Source organism: Balaenoptera borealis (genome assembly GCF_965194805.1).
Source record: "Balaenoptera borealis genome assembly, chromosome: 13".
Classification (NCBI taxonomy): domain Eukaryota; kingdom Metazoa; phylum Chordata; class Mammalia; order Artiodactyla; family Balaenopteridae; genus Balaenoptera; species Balaenoptera borealis.
In genome coordinates, this window is record NC_138870.1 from 69,582,204 (window position 1) to 69,604,521 (window position 22,318).

At 34.3% G+C, this 22,318-nt stretch overlaps 1 protein-coding gene across 12 annotated transcripts in view; it reads left to right on the forward strand.

Annotated features, from left to right (window-relative positions):
* METTL25 (methyltransferase like 25) overlaps nt 1-22,318 on the forward strand; it is a gene marked incomplete at its 5' end in the record, with an annotated part of 303,322 nt that overhangs the window by 45,329 nt on the left and 235,675 nt on the right. For all 12 annotated transcript variants that reach the window (XR_014233388.1, XM_082350758.1, XM_082350755.1 and 9 more), the window contains 2 exons: nt 18,048-18,142; nt 21,577-21,606. Coding sequence is in view for 11 of the 12 variants with exons in the window: in XM_082350758.1 (XP_082206884.1) it covers nt 18,048-18,142; nt 21,577-21,606 (125 nt within the window). The remainder of the gene's footprint in view (nt 1-18,047; nt 18,143-21,576; nt 21,607-22,318) is intronic.

Genomic DNA, 22,318 nt, shown 5'->3' on the forward strand with positions numbered 1-22,318 from the left:
GGTATGAATACTGTGATGCTGAATAAGAAATGAGAGGCTGCTAAAGACTTTCAGACATTTGTTGCATTCAAATTGTTTCTCTATACTGTGAATTCTTTGATGTCGAGTAAGCTGTGAGCTACAGCAAAAGGCTTTTCCACATTCGCTACGTTCATAAGTTTTCTCTCCAGTGTGAATTTTCTGATGGTGAATGAGAGATGACCTGTGAATGAAGGCCTTCCCACATATTCGACATTCATAGAGTTTTTCTTGAGTATGAATTCTCAGTTATTCAATGAGATGTGAAACACGACTAAAAGCCTTTCCACAGTTCATACATTCATATGGTTTCTCTCCAGTGTGAGTGCTTTAATGATTAGTAAGTGATGAGACATGGCTAAAGGCCTTCCCACATTCAATACATTTGTAAAGTTTCTCTCCACTGTGGCTTATTTGATGTCGAGTAAGGGATGAGCCATGGCTAAAAGTCTTCCCACATTCATGACATTCATAGGGTTTCTCTCCTGTATGAATTCTCCAATGGCGATTAAGGATTGATTGTTTTCCAAAGGCTTTCCCACATTCACTACATGTATAGATTTTCTCTCTATTAAAAGTCTGGTGAAGGGTAAGAGATTTGCTTTGGCTGAAGGCTGCCACACTTTCATTAGAATTCAAAAGTTTCTTTCCATCATTGATAGTCTCATTTTTTATAACTGAATTTGCCGGTAAGCTCTTCTTAAATATATCACGTTTATGTGACTTCCCTTCAGCAGAAATTCTCTGTGGTTCAGAAAGAATAGACTTTAAAGGCAAGATGCTTCTAAACGTATTGCATTTGTAAACACTTTCCCCGGTGGGACTTTCTCTAAAGGTGAGGGTCACTGGTCTGAAATGTTCTACCTGATTTTCACACTTCCCCTCCAACTTCTCTATATAATCCAAGTCCTTGTTAAAATTTGAAAATTCATGACTTTGTTTTATAGTTTTTTCCATTATTACCATTTGGGGAAAATCTTCATCATAAATATCTTCCTTCGTTGATAATTCTTTGCTTTTCCATCTTGATTTCCAATCTGGAAACAAACTTTTGACAGCTTTTTCTCCACCATCCAAGGTTCTTTGCCATATATATTTTCCCTCTTCCTTATTAGAGTTGGATGCACAGAGAGAGTAATATGTAAATGCCCAAGGAAGTCCAAAAATACCCTATAGGGAGGAGATGCTTTAACTGACTAGAGTTTTACTTCTGTCTCTGCAGTGCTATGGCCTTGGATAAATCAGTTTGCCTTTGTGGATCATTTGTAAATTAGTAAAAAGAGAGGTGTTAAATTAGATTATCTTGGAGGTCTCTCTTATGACTCTAATAATATGATTCTGTGACATGAATGTAGCTTTCCAAAACGTGTCTTTTATTTAAACTGAACTTCACCTATATTTATCACAACATTTAGATTTAGTTCTAGTTTCTTTTCTTCTTAATTATATAGGGTTTGCATAAACAAATACTGTGCTTTCCTGCTTTGATTCTGCATTTGGAGTAGGATAATGGGGAGTTTTTGAAAATCATACTTTTAAATCTATAACATTGTAAGAATGGCCATAAATTTTCCCAAAGTTTTATGTTGAGGTATAATTACTAATAGTAATTCCTAGTTAAACTCATATTTAAGTTTTCATTTTCTTAACTATCAATATTAACAGTTTATTAACCTGTTCAGAAATTCAGTAACTATCAGGAGCTGTCTTGGCTTGAAGAAGGTATTGCTCTTGTAATCTTAGAGCAGATAAGTAGACTCTACTGTCAACCTTGTAGATTCAGCTGTTTATAAGCTTTAGTTACAACATCACATTACTTCTCACTGTTCAGCTGGGCTTATGTCTCATGAAAATTCTTGCCAGTTAACATGGGGTGAATGCAGAGATTTCTAGATGTACTTGGCAGTCTGTGCACAATCACCTCACACAGACAGCTGTATCTGATCTTCAGTCAGTTGTGCATTTTCTAGAGTATTGGCACTGATTTTACTTTTGCCATAGGGCATCTTCTTGCTGCCTACAAGTAGTTAGACATGGAGTTTTAATACATTTTCCCCTTTCTTTAATTGGCGCTTCGTTATTTTTTGTGACTAATAGAAAGTGGTTTTAGAAGCTCATGCAGATTGTATTTATTCAACAAAAAACAAGTTCTCCCTGTGCTCGTGAATGTAATTAAATCTAAAACAAAATTAATATATCCACTTAAAAGAAGTAATAAATAGAAATAGTATATGCTTCAAATATAAGGTAATATGAAATCAAAGCTGATAGAAATTCTTATCAGAAAGTTTACAGTCAAACTAATATAAAACAGGCTTTTAAAAAAAACTGCTTTACATTCTACTAGTTTTATATACAAATTTGGATTTGTATACTATATAGCAAAGGATGTTGAAAAATATTTTGCTATAAATATTGTATTCTCACATTTCTTTTTTCACATGATAAATTATAAGCAAGTTGTCTAAATTTCTTTCATCAGTCTGGCACAATGAGCAAAATTTTCATAGGAATGAAGTTACAATGTGATTCATAATATTAGTGTAAAGATTGTCTCATTGACTTAATGTTTCAGATGGTCCATATGTGTCTCAATGTAAACTCTTTTATTAAGACTGGAGTCTTGAATATAAAGAGTGTATCAAGAGCAGCAGAGGAAACTTGTCATGCACAGCGAGAAGCTGCTATCACAGTGTTTGCCAGACCAGTGCACTGTTTTCTGTCAGTACCTGAACTTTGCCATTCTTATAGTCATGCATAAAAATATCAAGGCAGTGCTATCTAGACTGATTCATTAAGAAACAATATTTGAATGTAGATATGACTTTATTAAAGCAGTATATACATTTTAAACTAGGTGTTTTTCTTTTGTGTATATACTGTAATTTACATATTCCTTTGAGATTACATTTCTAGCTGTGCTTTTAACCAAAGGATAAGTGAAATATTAATACACTGATTATGTAATGGAGCTACAAGTGGAGATGAGAAGCAGGAAAAAGGATGATGTAAAAAGGGCTAAACCTGGTGTTGTCTAGAGAGAAACAAATGAGAAATAATAAATTATTCTTTTACCACTGACTAACCAGCTATCCTCTTTAGAGTATTCTGTGAAACAAAAGACCATGCATGGAATATATATCTCAGTGACTTAAATTGAAGATACTTTCCGGTGAAGGCAGAAGGAGAGGACACAGTAGGGCCTCAGTTCATATTATGGAATTGATTAATTAATTAATGTGAACATATGATTGTTCTGCTGTGATTTTCTTTAAATGTCTTGAATTCTAGGATCTTTCTCTGTACCTCTTTTACAACTTGAATCTTTATTGAGAGCAACACATAACTTTTATATTTTTAAGTTACCAAATTTTTATACCCATATTTATTCTAAGCATTTTAAGAGAGTGGATCAATTTTTAGAATTTATCTACTTTTAAAATATCTAGTTATTCCTCTTCTGGTTGTACTAGTTTGAATTTATTCTTTAACTGAAGAGTGTTGATGAAAATTAGTCAATCTAAGAAAGAAATGGAAAATTTTATTCAAGCCAAATTGAAGGTTATAACCCGGGAACAGCATCTCAGAGAGCTCTGCGAACTGCTCTACCCATTAAAAGTCAAAGCACAGTTAGTTTTTTGAGATGTACATTAAATGGCATATTAGGACTTGAGGACACGGGGAGGGGGAAGGGTAAGCTGGGACGAAGTGAGAGAGTGGCATGGATTTATATATACTACCAAATGTAAAATAGATAGCTTGTGGGAAGCAGCCGCCTGGCACAGGGAGATCAGCTCGGTGCTTTGTGACCACCTAGAGGGGTGGGATAGGGAGGGTGGGAGGGAGACACAAGAGGGAGGAGATATGGGGATATATGTATATGTATAGCTGATTCACTTTGTTATAAAGCAGAAACTAACACGCCATTGTAAAGCAATTGTACTCCAATAAAGATGTTAAATAAATGGCATATTATTGACAGTTTACACAATCCAGATCTAAGCGTCATCTTGGCCCCTTACAAGATCAAGAAGGTAAGTTATCTTTTAAGGAGTTGTCTTGTTGATGCTAGGAGAATGTTGCTCTTTATGGTTGAGCGGGTATTCCTGCCAATAGGAGAGGTTTGGTCGATGCATGATACAGATACACAATGCACAGTGCAGGGAGAGAGGAGGCCAAAGGACAGAGAAGACTTTTTTATGTTTAAATTTTTCTTGTCTTGCCATAAAATACAAATTTTATTTCACAAGAGTATAGGTCTGATTTACATAGTTGAATTATATTTATCCTTTTAGTTTTAATATATTCAAGAAACTGGTAAGATACGAATGCTTCAGAAATCTGGGCAGTTTGGTATAATTTCAATATGCCTGTTATCCTTAGATAATATTTTGAATACCGTATACAGTTAACCTTATTTAAAGGCTAAAATGAATATCAAGAAATTTTCATAGAATTGTGCTATAGCCTTTGATGCTTATTTTAAGCTATAACATTCTAAGGTGGAAAATAAGTTTCCAGACTTCTACAACTAAAATTCAAATGTTATCTTTACTTGAGAGTGTGTCAGTCTCTACCTGGCAAGTCTTCAGATACCCTTGAAGAGTATTTGTAAGGAAGCCTAGGGAGTCTTAGTCGATCCTTGAAAAGGATAACAAGGAACAGAGACTGAACTTCAAAACAAAAGGGTTGGTAAATGATATATATTTGGACTTAAAAAAATTTTTTTTTTTTGTGAGAAACTATAAGGTGCCTATCAACGTAAATTTTATTTTTATTGTTATAAAGCATTATAAAAATGACACAGATGCATGTCACACACACAAAAATAAATTTTAATAAAGTACTTTATACTGTGAATAAACTAAAAATATTAAGCATTTATTTACCTTTTAACGTAAGTAATACATAGATATATTATCATTAATAAAAAAATTCTGACAGTATACAAACATGTACAATAAAAAGTTAAAGCCCTTTTTTGGCATCACTACCCACAGTGACACCGCCTTCTCATATTTCTTTCTGTGCATGTACATATATACAAATACATATATGTATAAATATTTAGGATTTAAGATAAATGTAATGATTCACTAATTCATTTACCTATTCTTCTAACAAATATTTATTGCACATCTACAATGTGCCAGGTACTTTTCTAGGAGCTAGAAAAATGGAAGGAAAAATGTTCCTGCTGTCATGTCTTATCATTCGATCCTAGTGGGTAGAGACAGCAGAGTAATAAGCACATAGATAGATAGATAGATAGATAGATAGATAGATAGATAGATAGATAGATAGATCTATATCTACCTCTTTCTCTCTCTCTATATATATCCTAATGTATCCTAATGTACCCCCCGCCCCACCTTTCCCCTGTGGTAACCATACATTTGTTTTCTATGCTGTGAGTCTGTTTCTGTTTTGTAAATAAGTTCATTTGTATCATTTTTTTTTTTAGATTCCACATATAAGTGATATCATATTATACTTGTCTTTCTCTGATTTACTTCACTTAGTATGATAATCTCTAGGTCCATCCATTTTGCTGCAAATGACATTTTTCATTCTTTTTTATGACTCAGTAATATTCCATTGTATATATGTACCACATCCTCTTTATCCATTCATCTGTCAGTGGATACTTAGGTTGCTTTTATGTCTTGGCTATTGTAAATGGTGCTGCTGTGAACATTGGGGTGCATGTATCTTTTTGAATTAGAGTTTTCTCAAAATACATGCCCAAGGGTGGGATTGCTGGATCATATGGCAACTCTCTTTTTAGCTTTTTAAGGAATCTCCATACTGTTTTCCATAGTGGCTGCACCAATTTACATTGTCCCCAGCAGTATAGGAGGGTTCCCTTTTCTCCACACCCTCCCACCATTTATTATTTGTAGAATTTTTGATGATGGCCATTCTTACTGGTGTGAGGTGATACCTCATTGTAATTTTGATTTGCATTTCTCTAATAATGAGATGTCTGGCATTTTTTCATGTGCCTATTGGCCATCTGTATGTCTTCTTTGAAGAAATGTCTATTTAGGTCTTCTGCCCATTTCTTGATTGGGTTGTTTGTTTTTTTGATATTGAGTTGCGTGAGCTGTTTATATATTTTGGAAATTAATCTGTTGTCGGTTGCATTGTTTGCAAATATTTTCTCCCATTCCGTAGGTTGTCTTTTCATTTTGTTTATGGTTTCCTTTGCTGTGCAAAAGTTTATAAGTTTGATTAGGTCCCATTTGTTTATTCTTGCTTTTATTTCTTTTGCCTTGGGAGACTGACCTGAGAAAACATTGGTATAATTTATGTCAGAGAATGTTTTGCCTATGTTCTCTTCTTGGAGTTTTATGATGTCATGTCATATTTAAGTCTTTAAGCCATTTTGAGTTTATTTTTGTGTATGGTGTGAGAGAGTGTTCTAACTTCATTGATTTACATGTGACTGTCCAGCTTTCCCAACACCACTTAATGAAGAGACTGTCTTTTCCTCATTTACATTCTTGCCTCCTTTGTTGAAGATTAATTGACTGTAGCTGTGTGGGTTTATTTCTGGGCTCTCTATTCTGTTCCATTGATCCTATGTCTGTTTTTGTGCCAATACCACACTGTTTTGATTACTGTCGCTTTGTGGTATTGTCTGAAGTCTGGGAGGGTTATACCTTCAGCTTTGTTCTTTTTCCTCAGGATTGCTTTGGCAATTCTGAGTCTTTTGTGGTTCCATATAAATTTTAGGATTATTTGTTCTAGTTCTGTGAAAAATGTCATGGATAATTTGATAGGGATCACATTACTGTAGATTACTTTGGGTAGTGTGGCCATTTTAACAATATTAATTCTTCCAGTCTAAGAACATGGTATATCTTTTTATTTCTTTGAATCATCTTCAGTTACCTTTATCAGTGTTTTATAGTTCTCAGCCTGTAAGTCTTTCACCTCCTTGGTCAGGTTTATTCCTACCTTTTTTTTTTGACACAATTTTAAAAGGGATTTTTTTTTTTTTACTTTCTCTTTCTGATATTTCGTTGTTAAGAGTAAGGAAATTCAACGGATTTCTGTACGTTAATCTTGTAACCTCCTACCTTGCTGAATTCGTTTATCTGTTCTAATAGTTTTTATGTGGAGTCTTTAGGGTTTTCTATATAGACTATTATATCATCTGCATATAATGACAATTTTACCTCTTCCCTGCCAGTTTGGATAACTTTTATTTCTTTTCTTGTCTGATTGCTGTGGCTAGGACTTCCAATACTATGTTGAATAGAAATGATAAGAGTGGGCATCCTTGTCTTGTTCCAGATTTTAGCAGGAAGACTTTCAGCTTTTCCCTGTTGAGTATTATGTTGGTGTGCGTTTGTCATAAATAGCTTTTATTATATTGAGATATGTTTTCTCTATACCCACTTTGGTGAGAGTTTTTGTTGTGAATGGATGCTGAATTTTATCAGATGCTTTTTCTGCATCTGTTGAAATGATCGTGTGTTTTTTTCCTTTTCTTTTGTTGATGTGGTGTATCACATTGATTGATCTGTGTATGTTGAACCATTCTTGTGACCCTAGGATGAATCCAACTTGATCATGGTATATAATCCTTTTTATGTGTTGTTGCATTCAGTTTGCTAATTGAGGATTTTCGCATCTGTGTTCATCAAAGATACTGGCCTGTAATTTTCTTTTTTGGTAGTATCTTTGTCTGGTTTTGGTATTAAGATAATGGTGTCTTCATAGAATGACTTTGAGAGTGTTCCCTCCTCTGCAGTCTTTTGGAAGAGTTTGAAAAGAATTGGTATAAGTTCTTCTCTGTATGTTTGGTAGAATTCCTCAATGAAACCATCTGGTCCTGAACTTTTGTTTGCAAAGTTTTTTCTTTATTACAGATTCTATTTCAAGTCTAGTGATAATTGTTCAAATTATCTGTTTCTTCTTGATTCAGTTTTCATGGGCCGTATATTTCTAGAAACTTGTCCACTACTTCTAGGTTGTCCAATTTATTGGCATATAATTGTTCATAGTATTCTCTTGTGGGATTTTTTTGTATTTCTGTGGTATTGGTTTTTATTTATCCTCTTTCATTTCTTTTTTTGTTTATTTGGTCCTCTCTCTTTTCTTCTTGGTGAGTGGTCAGAGGTTTGTCAATTTTGTTTATCCTTTCAAAAACCCAGCTCTTGGTTTTATTGATTTTTTTCTAATTTTTTTGAATCTCTATTTTATTTATTTCCTCTCTGATCTTTATTATTTCCTTCTTTATGCTGACTTTAGGTTTTGTTTGTTTTTCTAATTCTTTTAGGTGGTAGGTTAGGTTGTTTATTTGAGATTTTTCTTGCTTTATGAGGAAGGCCTGTGTTGCTGAGAACTTCCCTCTTAGGACTGCTTTTGCTGCATCCCATATGTTTCGTATGTTTGTGTTTTCATTGTCATTTGTCTCAAGGTATTTTTAAATTTCCTCTTTGATTTCATTGTTGACCCATTGGTTTTTAGTAGCATGTTGTTTAGTCTCCATGTAATCATTTTCTTCTCGTTTCTCTTTGTGTGGTTGATTTCTAGTTTCCTGTTGTTGTGGTCAGAAAAGATGCTTGAAATAATTTCTGTCCTCTTAAATTTGTTGAGGCTTTTTTTGTGAAGGGGCACTGTTTTATATGAAGCAGCCAGGGAAGACCTTGTTGTTAACATAACATTTGAGCAGACATTTGAAGGATGAGAGAGGGACCAATGCAGTTATTCTGGAGAAATATTGTTCCAGGCAGAGGGAACAGCAAGTAAAAAGCCCAAAGGGAGGAGCTTGCTTGCCTTTTTCAAGGGACACTGCAGACACCAGTATGGATGAAACAAAGTGTCAAGATCAGAAACAGTGAGATCAGTTAGGAAGCTGATCTAGATGAGAGATGATGGTGGTTTAGATCAGAGAGGAGCAGTAGAAGAAATGGTTAAATTCTCGATATTATTTTTAAAGTATTGCTAGCAGAAATTATTGACAGATTCAATGGGTTGTGAAGGAAAGAAGAAAGCCAAGTGTAATTCAAAGATTTTTGGCCTGAAACAATGGGAAAATGGAGTTGTCATTTAGTGAACTGGATACGACTGCTGAAAGAATAGAATTGAGGTGGAAGTTGTTTAGTTTTGGACAGTTTGAGTTTGACCTTCCTTTTAAAAATTCAAGTGTGGAGGCTATATTATCAGTGGATAGATAATTCTGAGTTTCTGAGGACAAATCTGGGTTAAAGATAAATCCCTGAGTTATTAACGTATAGATAGTAAGTCTGAGTGAGATCACTTAGGGAACAGAAATTTTGAAAAGAAGTACAGAGACTGAACCTAGGAATATTCCAAAGGAGTTTGGGAAGATAAGGAGGACCAGCAAGGTGACCTAATAAGGAAGAACAGTACAGTGTTGATCTCTTACTTAGCAATGTATCTTGGAGCTCTCCCCATTGTTAACATATATAGATTTACTAAATTTGTTTAATACAGGACAAAGTATTCCTTGGAATGGATGTACCATATTCTATTTTGCTTCTGCTATATTGATGGTATTTGTTTTCTCATTTTCTTCTCTAACTATAATTTTTGTTTTATCTAGTTCCGTAATCTATCTGGATTATTTTTGTTTATGATTTGCAAAATGGTTCTAATTTTATATTTTTCTGAATGCTATTTATTGAATAATCTATGCTTTCACACATTGATAGGAAATGACACCTTTCTCAGATAGTGCATTTTTAGGTTCTCTTCTTTTCCCTTAATCTGTTAGTTCCTGTGATAATACTATACTGTTAAAATTACTGTAGTTTATTTGAACCTTTGAAATCCAGTAGAGCAAGTCCCCCAAAGTTCTTATATTTCAGAATTTTCTTAGTTAACCTCATGCATTTTTCTCTTTTATATGAGTTTTACTTATTTATTTACTTTAAAAAGAGTGACCATTTTACTTCATTGGTCTGTGTAAGACATACAGATGCAATTTTATATTTTTTAGAGACCAGATATGGGGTTACTGAGTGAGTTTCCCTAAAGAAGAGATTTCAGTCACGAAGGGCTCGCTGACTGCAGCTCATTTATTGTCTGGGCTCAGCAATGGAAGCCAGGATATTCAGTGCACATATGGTGAACAATGCCAGATAGGAAAGTCGAACAATAAGGCTTTTGTTTCATATTTTGCTAGAGCTCTTTCTAATATTTCTAGTGTAGATGCGAAAAGGGTAGACCATCTTTTGCTGATTTTGATAATTTGTGTGTCAAATGAGTTTTAGAATCAGATTGTAAAGTCCATTAAAAAAAACAAAAAGCCTGTTGGGATTTTTATTGACATGCATTGAACTTAAAGATCATTATGGGAATAAATTATGTCTTTGATATTTTTTTCTCTTTGTAACATAAATTATCTTTTCATTTATTTGGTTGTTGTTTCAGATATTTGTGTTAATCTTGCCCAGTTTTAGTTTGGTTTATTCCTAAGGATTTTGTTGGGTTTTTTTTTCTTCATATAAGAAATATTTATTGGGTGCCTGACACATGCTAGTCACTATTCTAGGGATCAGGGCTACAAGATTGATCAAAACAAAGTCCCTGCCCTCATTAAGTTTATACTCTTATAGAAGGCATCAGGGAATAGAAAAACAAATAAATAGATACATAATTTCAGGTTATAGACAGGAGAAAAACTAAACAGGGAGAGGAGGGTAAGATATGTGAAGAGTAAAGCAAAATCTCTCAAAAATCACTTTATATATTTTCCCTATCTTTTTTTTCCTATCTTTCAATAATAGTCATTGTGGTTTTAAATAAGATAGTCTAAAACCCTCTATATACAAAGGTATAATGTAGGTTGAGATTATTAATTTAGGTGACAAAAATTTGTCTCTAACAGCATAATACCTGTTTATTTTTCCTAGATAAAATTATATGTCGGATTTCATTTACGTCTAAAGAAATTTTAAAAGCGTGTATTTTCAAAGTAGAGTGAGGACATGTAGATAATCTTGATTCATCTATGTAATTCTGTTGATTCAGTTCAACAAAGTTCTGTAGTAGGCAGTAGAGGATGTACGATAAGTGAGATACTCTCTTTCCCCTTAGGGAGCTCATGATGTAGTGAGGAATTCACAAGCAATTACGTAGAACTTTCATGCATGTCTGAGAGTGATATATTCATGACCTGTAGATCTTAATCAACTACAGATATGAATTATTGAAAAGATGAATGAAAGAAGTAATGAGTGATGGATGTATAAACCAAATGCTATTAAGACTAGAAGAGAGAGTAATTTTTCATAACTAAGGGATAAAGGAAAGCTTTCTAAAAAAGGTGACATTTGGTCTTCATTTAGAAAGATGAACAAACAAATTAGGGCCAGATTATGAGAGCCGTGAATGCTATACTGAGGTCTCAGAATATTATTCAGTGGAAAGCAAAGTATACTTTGTTCCATAAAAATATTTTTGAGTGTTTAATGCAAAGGAGTTGCATACATTCATTTACATTTCTGAAAAGTAGTAATTTTTCACATAATAGAAGATAGACTGGCATGGAGCTAGATCAGAGACAGGGAGAGTGGTTGGGGAGTAGTTATAAGAGTCCAAAGCAAGGATACTTTAGATAAGAACAGTAGGAGGAGACAACAATTTACCAGGCCTTTTCAGAGATAAAACCAACTAACATGGTAACCAATGGTAGGGAAATGTGGTAGGGTCGGGGTGACAGTGGCGGTGAAGGCTAAAGATGATGGCAAGGTTTTAGGTTGGTGGACTACATAATGATATATCATTATGGGGGAAGATCAGATTTGTGGGCTTAGGAAATGAGTTTACTTTTGCATATTTTTCATTTTAGAAATGTTCAGCAAATAGTTTAAAATTCTTATGTCAAAATCCAGAAAGAAGTTCAGACTGAAATAATGTGGGAATTAAATGTAAAGGAGTAGATGTAATTGCCCAGAAACTGGAGTGAGGCACCTACAAGCCAAGGATTGCCAGCAACCACCAGAAGCTAGGAAGAGGCAAGCAGAGATTCTTTCCTAGAGCATTCGGAGTGAGCATGATCCAACTGATACCTTGATTTCAGACCTCTAGCCTCCAGAACCGTGAGAGAATACAGCTACCCAGTGTGTGGCCATTTGTTATGGCAGCCCTCAGAAAGTATTACAGGGATCATCAGTACATATTGAGATATGGACAAGATTGTCTAGGGAAAGAGTATAGATAGGGCAAGAGTTCAGACTAATTTTAGGCAATTTGATAGACTTACTATGCCCAAATTTTACTTTAAAAAGCAGTAAGACCAGGCAAATGTGATACTTGGTTACCATACAAAATTTTTAGTACCCATTACATTCTACCTAGCCGCTTCATACTTTTGTTTACCAGATGAAGACATGTGAGTTTATGAGCCTTTATTCAAAGAAGTATAAAAGGGGCTTGGGGAGTGAGAGGATTAAGCCTTAAGAACATTTAATAGACAGAAAATAATGAGCTATCAAGGGGCTATGAAGAGCATTAGGCCACAAATAAGAGAGAATGATACCATGGAAGCCAGATGAAGAGAATGTTTTAAGGAGGGAGTATCAGAAGCTCTTGAAAATCTAGAGTAAGAAAAATACCCGTTGGGTTTGGTCTCAGATGCTGGTGATGATGGAAACAAGAGCTGTTTGAGTGGCCTATGTAGATCTTTTCAGAAAGATACTGTTACTCTTAATATAGAGGAAGGACAAGAAGACAAAAAGAAAGGGAAAAAGAATTTTTTAGTGGGTATTACATTTACCCAGTCAAGAGCTAATGAAGATTGAAAACGAAAAGGAGCTATAATTAAGAAGATACGTATATAAGAACTTGGAGATTAAAGGAGAGAAGAATAAAAGATTGTTCTAAAATTCAAACTTGTTTAATTAAGTGGATAATATTATTAACACAAGAAGGAAGAACTAGTAGAATATCTACATTTACAACAGTAATGCATTTCTAAAGCCAGCAAAGACTAAGAAACTGGGCATATATGCAGAGAAAACCATAATTCAAAAAGACACATGCATCCCAATTTCATTGAAGCAGTATTTACAGTAGCCAGGTTATGGAAGCAATTTAAATGCCCATCGACAGACAAATGGATAAAGAAGATGTGGTACATATATGCAATGGAACATTACTCAGCCATAAAAAGGAATGAAATTGGATCATTTGTAGAGACGTGGATGGATCTAGACACTGTCATACAGAGTGAAGTAAGTCAGAAAGAGAAAAACAAATATTGTATATTAACGCATATATGTGGAATCTAGAAAAATGATACAGATGAACCCATTTTCAAGGCAGAAATAGAGACACAGATGTAGAGAATAAACGAATGGATATCAAGGGGGGAATGCCGGGCGGATGGGTGGTGGGATGAATTGGGAGATTGGGATTGACATATATACACTAATATGTATAAAATAGATAACCAATAAAAACAAATTGTATCTCATGTAAAAAAAAAAAAGACTAAGAAATGAAATAGAAGAAAAAAACAAGAGGCTTCATCTACTCTAAAATTATCATTTAAAGATAGCATGAAAGTGCTCCTAAAGGAAAGCAACTTGATTCACTGATAAGGAAGTTTAATGCCCAGTTTGACTAGATTCGAATATAAGTATATGAACACAGTTAAATAGGAGACCGAGACTTAACAATAGAAATGATGAACACAGTGACTTTGATTCAGGATGTAGAAGGGAGCCTCGTTCTTCACTGCAGTCTGAATGAAGCTGGTGAAATAGATTCTAAAGATTATATTGAATCAGTATATGAAAGGCTTTGTTGGACTTTGAGGGTGTCTCTGTATCAGTTTTTTGCACTTGTTCCCTTACAAATTGAACAGAGCTGTGAGGCTACCGTGACCTCAGTCAAAGAGGAAACTGTGATGCAGACTCAGAAAACTTCAAGGTGATGACACAATCACTGGGTGTCCAGAGGAGTGAGTCTCTAATGTGGTTTCACATAGCCCTGAGCCAAGGCTGGCAATTGCTATAAACTGCCTTAGGCCCTTAAAGTTCATGGGTGTTTTGGATAAAGATTTGGGGAGCCATGTGCATGGAGTAAGACTGCCCTTCAGCTGTCCTTCACACTGTTATGCAGGGTTGAAGGGGGAACTTTCTTACACACAGGTTAAGGGTACCCTTCTGTAGGCCTTCATTGTGGTGGCAAAGAGAAGTTTTATGAGCCCTAAGGAAGACAGTAACCCTTCTCCCCACCTCGTCACCTTCATCAACACAAGTTAGGGAACATGCTTGCCATCTTTCAGCCTCCATTTCTCCAGTGACAGCCCTGTGTGCTCAGTGTGTACTGCTCCCCTGCTGGCTTCCACGCTATATCATCTGAAATCAAGAGGAATGCCAGGAGGCCTGTGTATCCCTGTTTGCATCTTCCCTTTATCAACTGTCAAGCCCAGAACTCTGTATTCCGCTGAAAAACTCCCTCCTCCGCCCCTACCACAACACCCACAGCTTCACCACTATCTCTCTAGGGATAGGAAAGACCAATCCCATCGTGCCTTTGATCCCCATTCATGTCAGCCCTCACCAGAAACCCTGGCCTCACGATTCATTCCTGATTTCTGGGATTCTCATCAAATGTATCTCTATATATCCTTTGTTCTGACTAGTCTTCTACCTCTCCTCAATTCCAAAATTTTCTGGAATTTGGTCATTCATTACTAAAAGTGTCTTTATCTGCAGCCTGTTCTCTGAAAATGCGTTTACTGTCTAATCAAAACTTAGCTCTTTCCTGAGGAAGCATACTTCCCATCCTCATGGAGCAGTGCATTTTTCTGTCTCAGTTCCCTTGTATGAGGTAATTAACCTCCCTATTGCTACTTCAAGACTGTATGTATCATCTAATGCCGTTTCAGAAATCACCACAAAACTGAATGGCTTAGAGACAGAATAAATTTTATTACCTCTTACAGTTTCTATAGGTCAACAATTTGAGAGTAACTTTGGGATGGATTTCTTAGATTTTTTTTTTCCTGGAAATAATATACCCCTTCCATTGTAATATATTTTCCAGAAATACTCTTCCCCTTTCAATGTAATGTTAAGTTGTAATTTTTCTCAGTCAGTTTTTTTAGATTATTATTGGCAGAGGAAATTTCTACCTGTTTTCAGGCAAGTAGACCTGCTTTTTTCCTGGCAACATAAGGTGAATTGCAGAGCAGTGATGGTGCACTAATTATACTTTTCATTACAAATCCATTGCTTGTTTCTTAAGTGGGATTCTTTTCGTGTTCTGTAGTAAGTTTACTTTCATCTCTTCTTTTCCCCTATTAGAAGTTTATTTTGTAGGTATTTGGTTGGGATATTAGAAGTTGAGAAATTGCTGCTTAATCATTTTAAATGGTAAAATATTCTGGTATTATGTTTTTGGAGATTAACTGTATCCTGTTGGAAGCACTTTGTTTGTTTTTCATTGTCTTCCCCTAATATTTGCATGGCTTGCTTCCTCGTTTAAGTCTCTGCTCAAATATCACATCCTCAGAGACGACTTCTGTATTAATTAGGACGGAACGATTCAACTAGTGTGCTGTGGATGCTATATGGGAGTTCCCGGGATACTGCTTCCTTCATCCCATTGGGTTTTGCCTCAACACAGTTATCTGTTTATTCCACTGTGATGTACAAAATTTGCCATATTCCCAGATGGCTGAGCTACAAAAAAAGTTTGGGAAGCATTAAATTAAGATAAAGATTTAGGTGCAGAATGGGTCAGATGGATATTTCTGTTTCAGTCCAGAGGTAGACAGATTTAGTAAGGGAGCTCTGCACCAAAAAGCCTTCCAAGAACCCAGAATCCTTCTATTTTGTTGCTCCACCGTCTGCTTGCCAACATGAACACATTCCAGACAGGGGAGGGATGAAGTGGGGTGGAAAGTGTGGGGGAAAGATCATGCCCCCCCCCAACTCCTCTTTGAGCATTTGCACACAGCATTTCTGCCCACATCCAGTTAGCCAAAACTTACCCTCTAGCTATCCTAGTGACTGCATGGGAGTCTGGGAATTGCAGTCTTTAACCTGAGCAGCTGAATAGCCAGGTAAAAATTGAGTGCTATTACTACAAGGAAGAAGGAGAGAACAGATGGGGAAAGGGAAAGAACTAGCTGCTTTATTGGTTAGCACTTTTCCTAACACTCTCAATAAAAGACCACAACCCCATTTCTCTAGCCCCTTACCCTTTACAGTAAAGTTTAGATATTTCTTTCTTCAGTTGCAAGAAAAAAATTGAAGTACTTAGAGTAACCCTTTGATTTAGCAATAATCATGTTTCAGTTAAATCATAAAGCCTTCAGTAAAACTCAAACCGCTGTTTCAAGGCATCTTGGAAATTGACAGAGGAAGTAGTCCAGGGTCCCTAGTTACTGGGTAGGCTTCAAGGGCTCCATGATTCCTGGGTACTTGTAAAGTGAAATTGTTTATATAGCCTGGTGGTTAAGAGCATGGCCCCTGGTGTCAGACTGCCTGGGTTTAAATTCCAACTCTGCCATGTGCTAGATTTGCAACTTAGGCAGTTTTCTTAACCTCCCCGTGCTCACTTTCTCTATCTGAAACATGAGAATAATAGTATACCTATTTCACAGAATTGCTGTGGGGACTAGTTAATGCACTTAAAGCTAGTTATTACACACTACCAAGCGTAAAATAGATAGCTAGTGGGAAGCAGCCGCACAGCACAGGGAGATCAGCTTGGTGCTTTGTGATCACCTAGAGGGGTGGGATAGGGAGGGTGGGAGGGAGGGAGATGCAAGAGGGAAGAGATATGGGAACATATGTATATGTATAACTGATTCACTTTGTTATAAAGCAGAAACTAACACACCATTTTAAAGCAATTATACTCCAATAAAGATGTTAAAAAAAAAAAAAGCTTGTTATTACATTTAAAGCACTTACAATAGTGCCTAACAATATTAAGTGCTGTATAACTACTAGCATTATTATTATTTGTATTCCTGGGGCAGGGTCAGTATCTTCCATCTGAGTATCAATAACGTCTGTTGTAAATCTTACTTTAATACCTGAAAGAAATCACTATCACAGGCTTATGATCTGCATGAAATTTAAATTTTCTCTATTTTAATAAAAAATCATTTGACCTTTCATAACACAGAAGTTTATTTAGTGGAATCTACCTCAACAGTATTTTCTTTTAAAGCATTTTCTTGTTTTCTAGTTCTGTTTTACTTAACCTAATAGAAAATTTACATTCATCTCAGTTTTCTTTTAATTGCCACAGTTTTGATAGGCTTAAGCTTTTCTAGACTTTAATTTAAAATAGAAATTTTTTTTTCCTTTTGAGAAAACCCTGTGCAGTTAATAGTTGTACATAAGGGGCTTACACATCCGCAAGTTGCACGTGTAACTCTTTTAGTGAGTTGGGCAGCAGATACCTGTGATTAAGCAGAAAATGTTGATTTTTTTGTTGTTACTCGAACCATAAATGCAGTTGAGACAAACTGAATAACAGTTGAAAATCTTACAGCCTGTCAATGTAGTGAAAAAATAAGAGCCTATACAGCTGTTCATTTTCTGGAAAGTGAACATCGTGGCTGGAAAAAAAATTGGTGCTTCAACATTGTTAGGAATGAATTAATATTGTTCTATAATAAATTGCCAAATGTCACATTTAATAAACCGTGTTATTAGAAAGTCAGGTCAGCAGTAAATGCCCAGTATCTCATTACTTATCTTCTGTAGTTACACTGAACATGCAAAGTATTTCCATTTTAAATTGCTTTTGCTAAATATTTGAGAAATAATTTTGGCAAATTGGTTGGTATCAGACCTGGAGCTTAAATACAAAACAGCTGTTGTTGAGAAAATATCATTTTCATAACATTAGTATGCTTTTAATTAACATACTGGAATGAACTGTTAAACATTACCACTTACATGTTTAACTACTGTTTGACTTTCATATGACTGATTTGCTTTCTCAATAGATTATTTACTTTAACTAAAAGAGGAAGAATTTTATTTAAATAATCCATATTTTTCTTCCATCTGCAGAATGTACCCAAGAAAAGTGGGGATTTCCAATGTGCCACTATTTAAAGGAAGAGAGATGGTGCTGTGGCCGGAATGCCAGAATGTCAGCATGTTTGGTATGACTCTATTTTTTCCTGGACTTAGAGCTTTATCTAGATGTTGCAGAATTTTATTTATTTATTTTTGGCTTCCTTAAATGCCAAATTTTGCAGTGTTATTATTAATGTTTTTGTGCATTGCAAATTATGAGGGAAAAAATGGCTTACCCTTCCAACATTACTCACTCTGCGTGCAGTGTGGTAACAATTTATAATTATAATTCTACATTATAGTACTTAATTTCTTACATATAATTACTTTAATTATCATATAAAATGTACCAACAACCAAGTCTTAAACACAGAATTACTTCAGTGCTTTATCCACAGCTCTGTGGTATGTTTGTGTTTGTTTGTAGCAGATCATTTGGTCTCCTAATTTTTTATGAAGTGGGAAAAATATTAAGCTACCTGGGATATGAAGTAACTATCTGTTTAAGTGAAATCTTTATTTAGCTCATGTCCTTAGACCTAGAACACTTTAGCCCACAGTCTTCTCTGTTTGTGGTGTTATGTTGGCTTAAAAAGGAGCAGATGCCAGTTAAGTGGTATAAATGGACTTTGTCATCATAAATTTAAAATATAGCTTTTAAAATAATGTGTTTAATGTCCAATCCCAAGATAAATTAACTATTTTATGGTCATTATCTCAATATTTTTTATATTGCCAGTAACACAGCAATATAAAGAAGTGTTCCAGTGTTCTGGGTCACATATCTGAGAATTAACTTCGAAATCTTATTTATGCTCAAATAATGATTTCCTTTTGTGAGTCCTCTTAAAATACTTTCCTGGGAATTTGTCTTTCTTTCATTACATTTGTAAATGATACTCATTTAGGGTCTTGTTAGAATGGGAGGTCATTCTTGGAATGACTTGGTTCCCAGAATGCTGGCAGCTTACACCCTCTAGGCAAGAAATTGAAATAGTCTTTTATAGGGAATCTGATTAGCCTAAGAGAAAAAACTGAAGATATTGGCATTAGGGATTTCACAATGAAATAGGACCTTTGTGGTGAGACCCACAATTAAAAGTCCTCACTCATAAGCACAGCGCTTCTAATCAAGTTTATGATTACCGCATTTTAATTATTTAATTATTATTTAATTTTTAATTATCAAAAATCAATAATCAAAATTATCTTAGTTGTCTAAGAAAGTCTAACATGAAAGAAAAGAGATCAGATAAACAAATAGAAAAGTAGCAACTTGGAGGAAACGGATACTATCCAAAGTAAAATAAAATAACTATTAGTATCCCTTAGAAAGATAAAATGATATAATATATCCACAAAATAAAAATGTTTGCTATAAAAATAAACATTCAACAAACCAAAAAGAAGAGTTTTTGAAAAATAAATTCCAAAATGTAGAATTTGTCAACCGTGCCGCACTTAAGAACTTTGCCTGACCAATGTCAGCTTCTCATGGAATGCCCCTCTCTTTAACTCTATCCCTGTCTTTGCTCACCTTGACTTCTTTTTTTGATGCTAGAGTAATCTAGGAAAGTCTAAGGAACATGTTTCTTTTGGTGCATCTTGTTTATTGCCTTTTGCTCCATAACTGACCTTTTCTACAAATATTCAAAGCTTAAGGGGTTGAGAGAGACACACAGAGAGAGAGAGAGAGAGAGAGAGAGCGAAGTATACCTTTCTGGTGACACTTTCAGATAAATTGTTAAGGGTACTAACCAGAGGGGAAAAATTAATTACATTAGTGCAATCTTGTCAGCATACTTTTAGCCTGATAAAACTGTAAAATATTTTAGATTAGTATGAAATGAACACTTGGTATATTTATTGGCCAAGAAAAATTATTAGTGTTTGTAAGAAACTGCTTATCACCTACCTGATTATCTTTTATTATGTAATCAGAATTTATCATTGGTATTTCTAAAACAAACACATCAGCAACACATACCAAAAGTAGTCCTGTGTTATATGATATTTTTATTGATGCTAAATCATTTATTATTAAAAACTTTTGTTTCTTTGTTATTGATAGTTTGGCCTTTTAGCAAAGCAAGTAACACAAAAATTTAATCTGAAATGAACACAACCAGTACTGTAAATGAAAACTCAGTGTTTTCTTCAATAACATACTTGTTCTGGGCCTGTTGCTACTTAATTTAATATAAAAATTATATAATAACTATCTTCTGTATTCATAACACTCTGGTTCTAGATGTTCATGAAGGTATCCTTGAAGTCAATGGAAAAATTACACTTTTTTTCTTCAAACAATTTCTTTAAAGCAAGCTTTTATACCATGAACTCATTTTCCCACTAACTCTTCATGGTGTGAGGGCATGAGAAGTAAACCGGAGTTCAGAAAACAAGTTTTTAGTTCCTGTTCACCTGCTAACTAGCTGTGCAGCTTGTGGCAAGACCCTGCCATTGTCAGTGACCTTGTGCATCTGAGAAAATTGCACTTGGGATAATCTGCACATTTTCTTTCAGTTTTAAAAGTACATGATTCAGCTGTATCTAAAAAGTATTATTTATGAAGACATAGCCATCTGAAACAAATATGAGTACTTTAAATTTGAGTAGGAAGTATATGCACTGTTACATTTTACTGTTTTTCTTTATGTTTGAAATATTTTCTAACGAAAACTTTAAAAATAAAATTTTAACTAAAATGTTATATCTAATTTAGTTATAAAGCAACATAAGTGTAGAAATGCATGTCTAAAAAATTGAAAGTTTCAGAAGGCCCTATTCCATTTTTAAATTATAACAAATCCTTTCATGTATGTTAGATTATGAGTATTTATGAGAAATATTGGGAAAATTTTATAAAACTTTTTTTATAAAAGTATTTTGAATTTAAAATAAATATCAGTGTAAAACCAGCTACATATAAAATTGTAGAAATATATATTACTTTCTCTTATGGCAACTTGATCATATGTGAATTTGATTTGAATTTGACCATGCAGACCAAAAATATATGTACTTTTCTAAACTAAGATTTCAACTATAATCAGTTCAATATAATCTTGTTTAATAAAAGATGAAATTATACTTTTATAAAAAATTGGGAGAAAATAAGTTAAAAAGTAGTGCGTATATAAATATGTTTATGTATGTCTATACATAATAATAGTTTTGGATTTGATTGTTTTAGCTGCAATAAAAGTGAGCCAAGAATATGTCATTTTATTTCTTTCCTGTTTTCTAATTCCTTCTAAAATTCAAGGAGTGTATACAGTTGGGGTGTGTATGTGTTTGTCTGCGTGACACACATCCATATATCAGCCCTAAATTATACAAGTGTACCAGTTAACGTTCCTTAATGATATTAACACTTTTAAGTGTATAAACTTATGTTATCATTTAATTAATCTTTTTAAATGTCACTTTCACAAGCCCTTATACAGTGTGTTTATAAGTCTTATAAGGCAAGACTAAATATCTCAGCTGTCTTTGTCTTATTTTTTTCTCCTTAAAGGCACTGGAGCGTGTTGCAGTCGGCCAAGGCGTAAGTGAGCGTGTTTACTCTAGTCCAACTGATGAACGTGATAGTTTTTCTCAAAGTACTCTTCATACTTGACCTGCTGATGAACCTAAAACCTGATGGATTTTTATAAATATCACCTCTTCTTGTCACCTATTCATATTCAAACTTATACATTTTCTGTAAGTTTACTTTAAAAGAGAAGTGAATTCTCAGGAAAAGTAAATTGAACTTTTAGGAAAACTTCCACGTTATACTCTTGTACTAATGTCTCATTTCTTCATACTATATTAAACAGTCTATAAATATTTCTAAAGAATGTTATTGCTGACTGTCAGGCTTTTATGGGCTTAGTTCAAGCAAAGATAAACAAGGTATAGCATTCAATTTATTTTTTAACTATAGTCCAAACCACACATTTTAGTTGGTTGTTTTTTAACTTTCTTCTTTATTGACTTCATTAGTCATTAGTTAGTTGCAACAACCAAATGGGTTTTTACATATAAACAGATGTTAAATGTATCCTTCATATATTCATGTAATTGCCTTTTCCTCTACCTTAAGATTTATGAAACATATTAGGAATTTTAAAGTATTTTTTTAAGAGTTCCTTTTAAATTTTTCACAAAAGTTTTCTTATTGGACCTAAATTTTGGAAATTTCTCTTTTGCTTATTTTCAGGGAGGATTAATATGTCAATTTGAATTTTTAAAAATAATAGTAGCATAATAGTAGC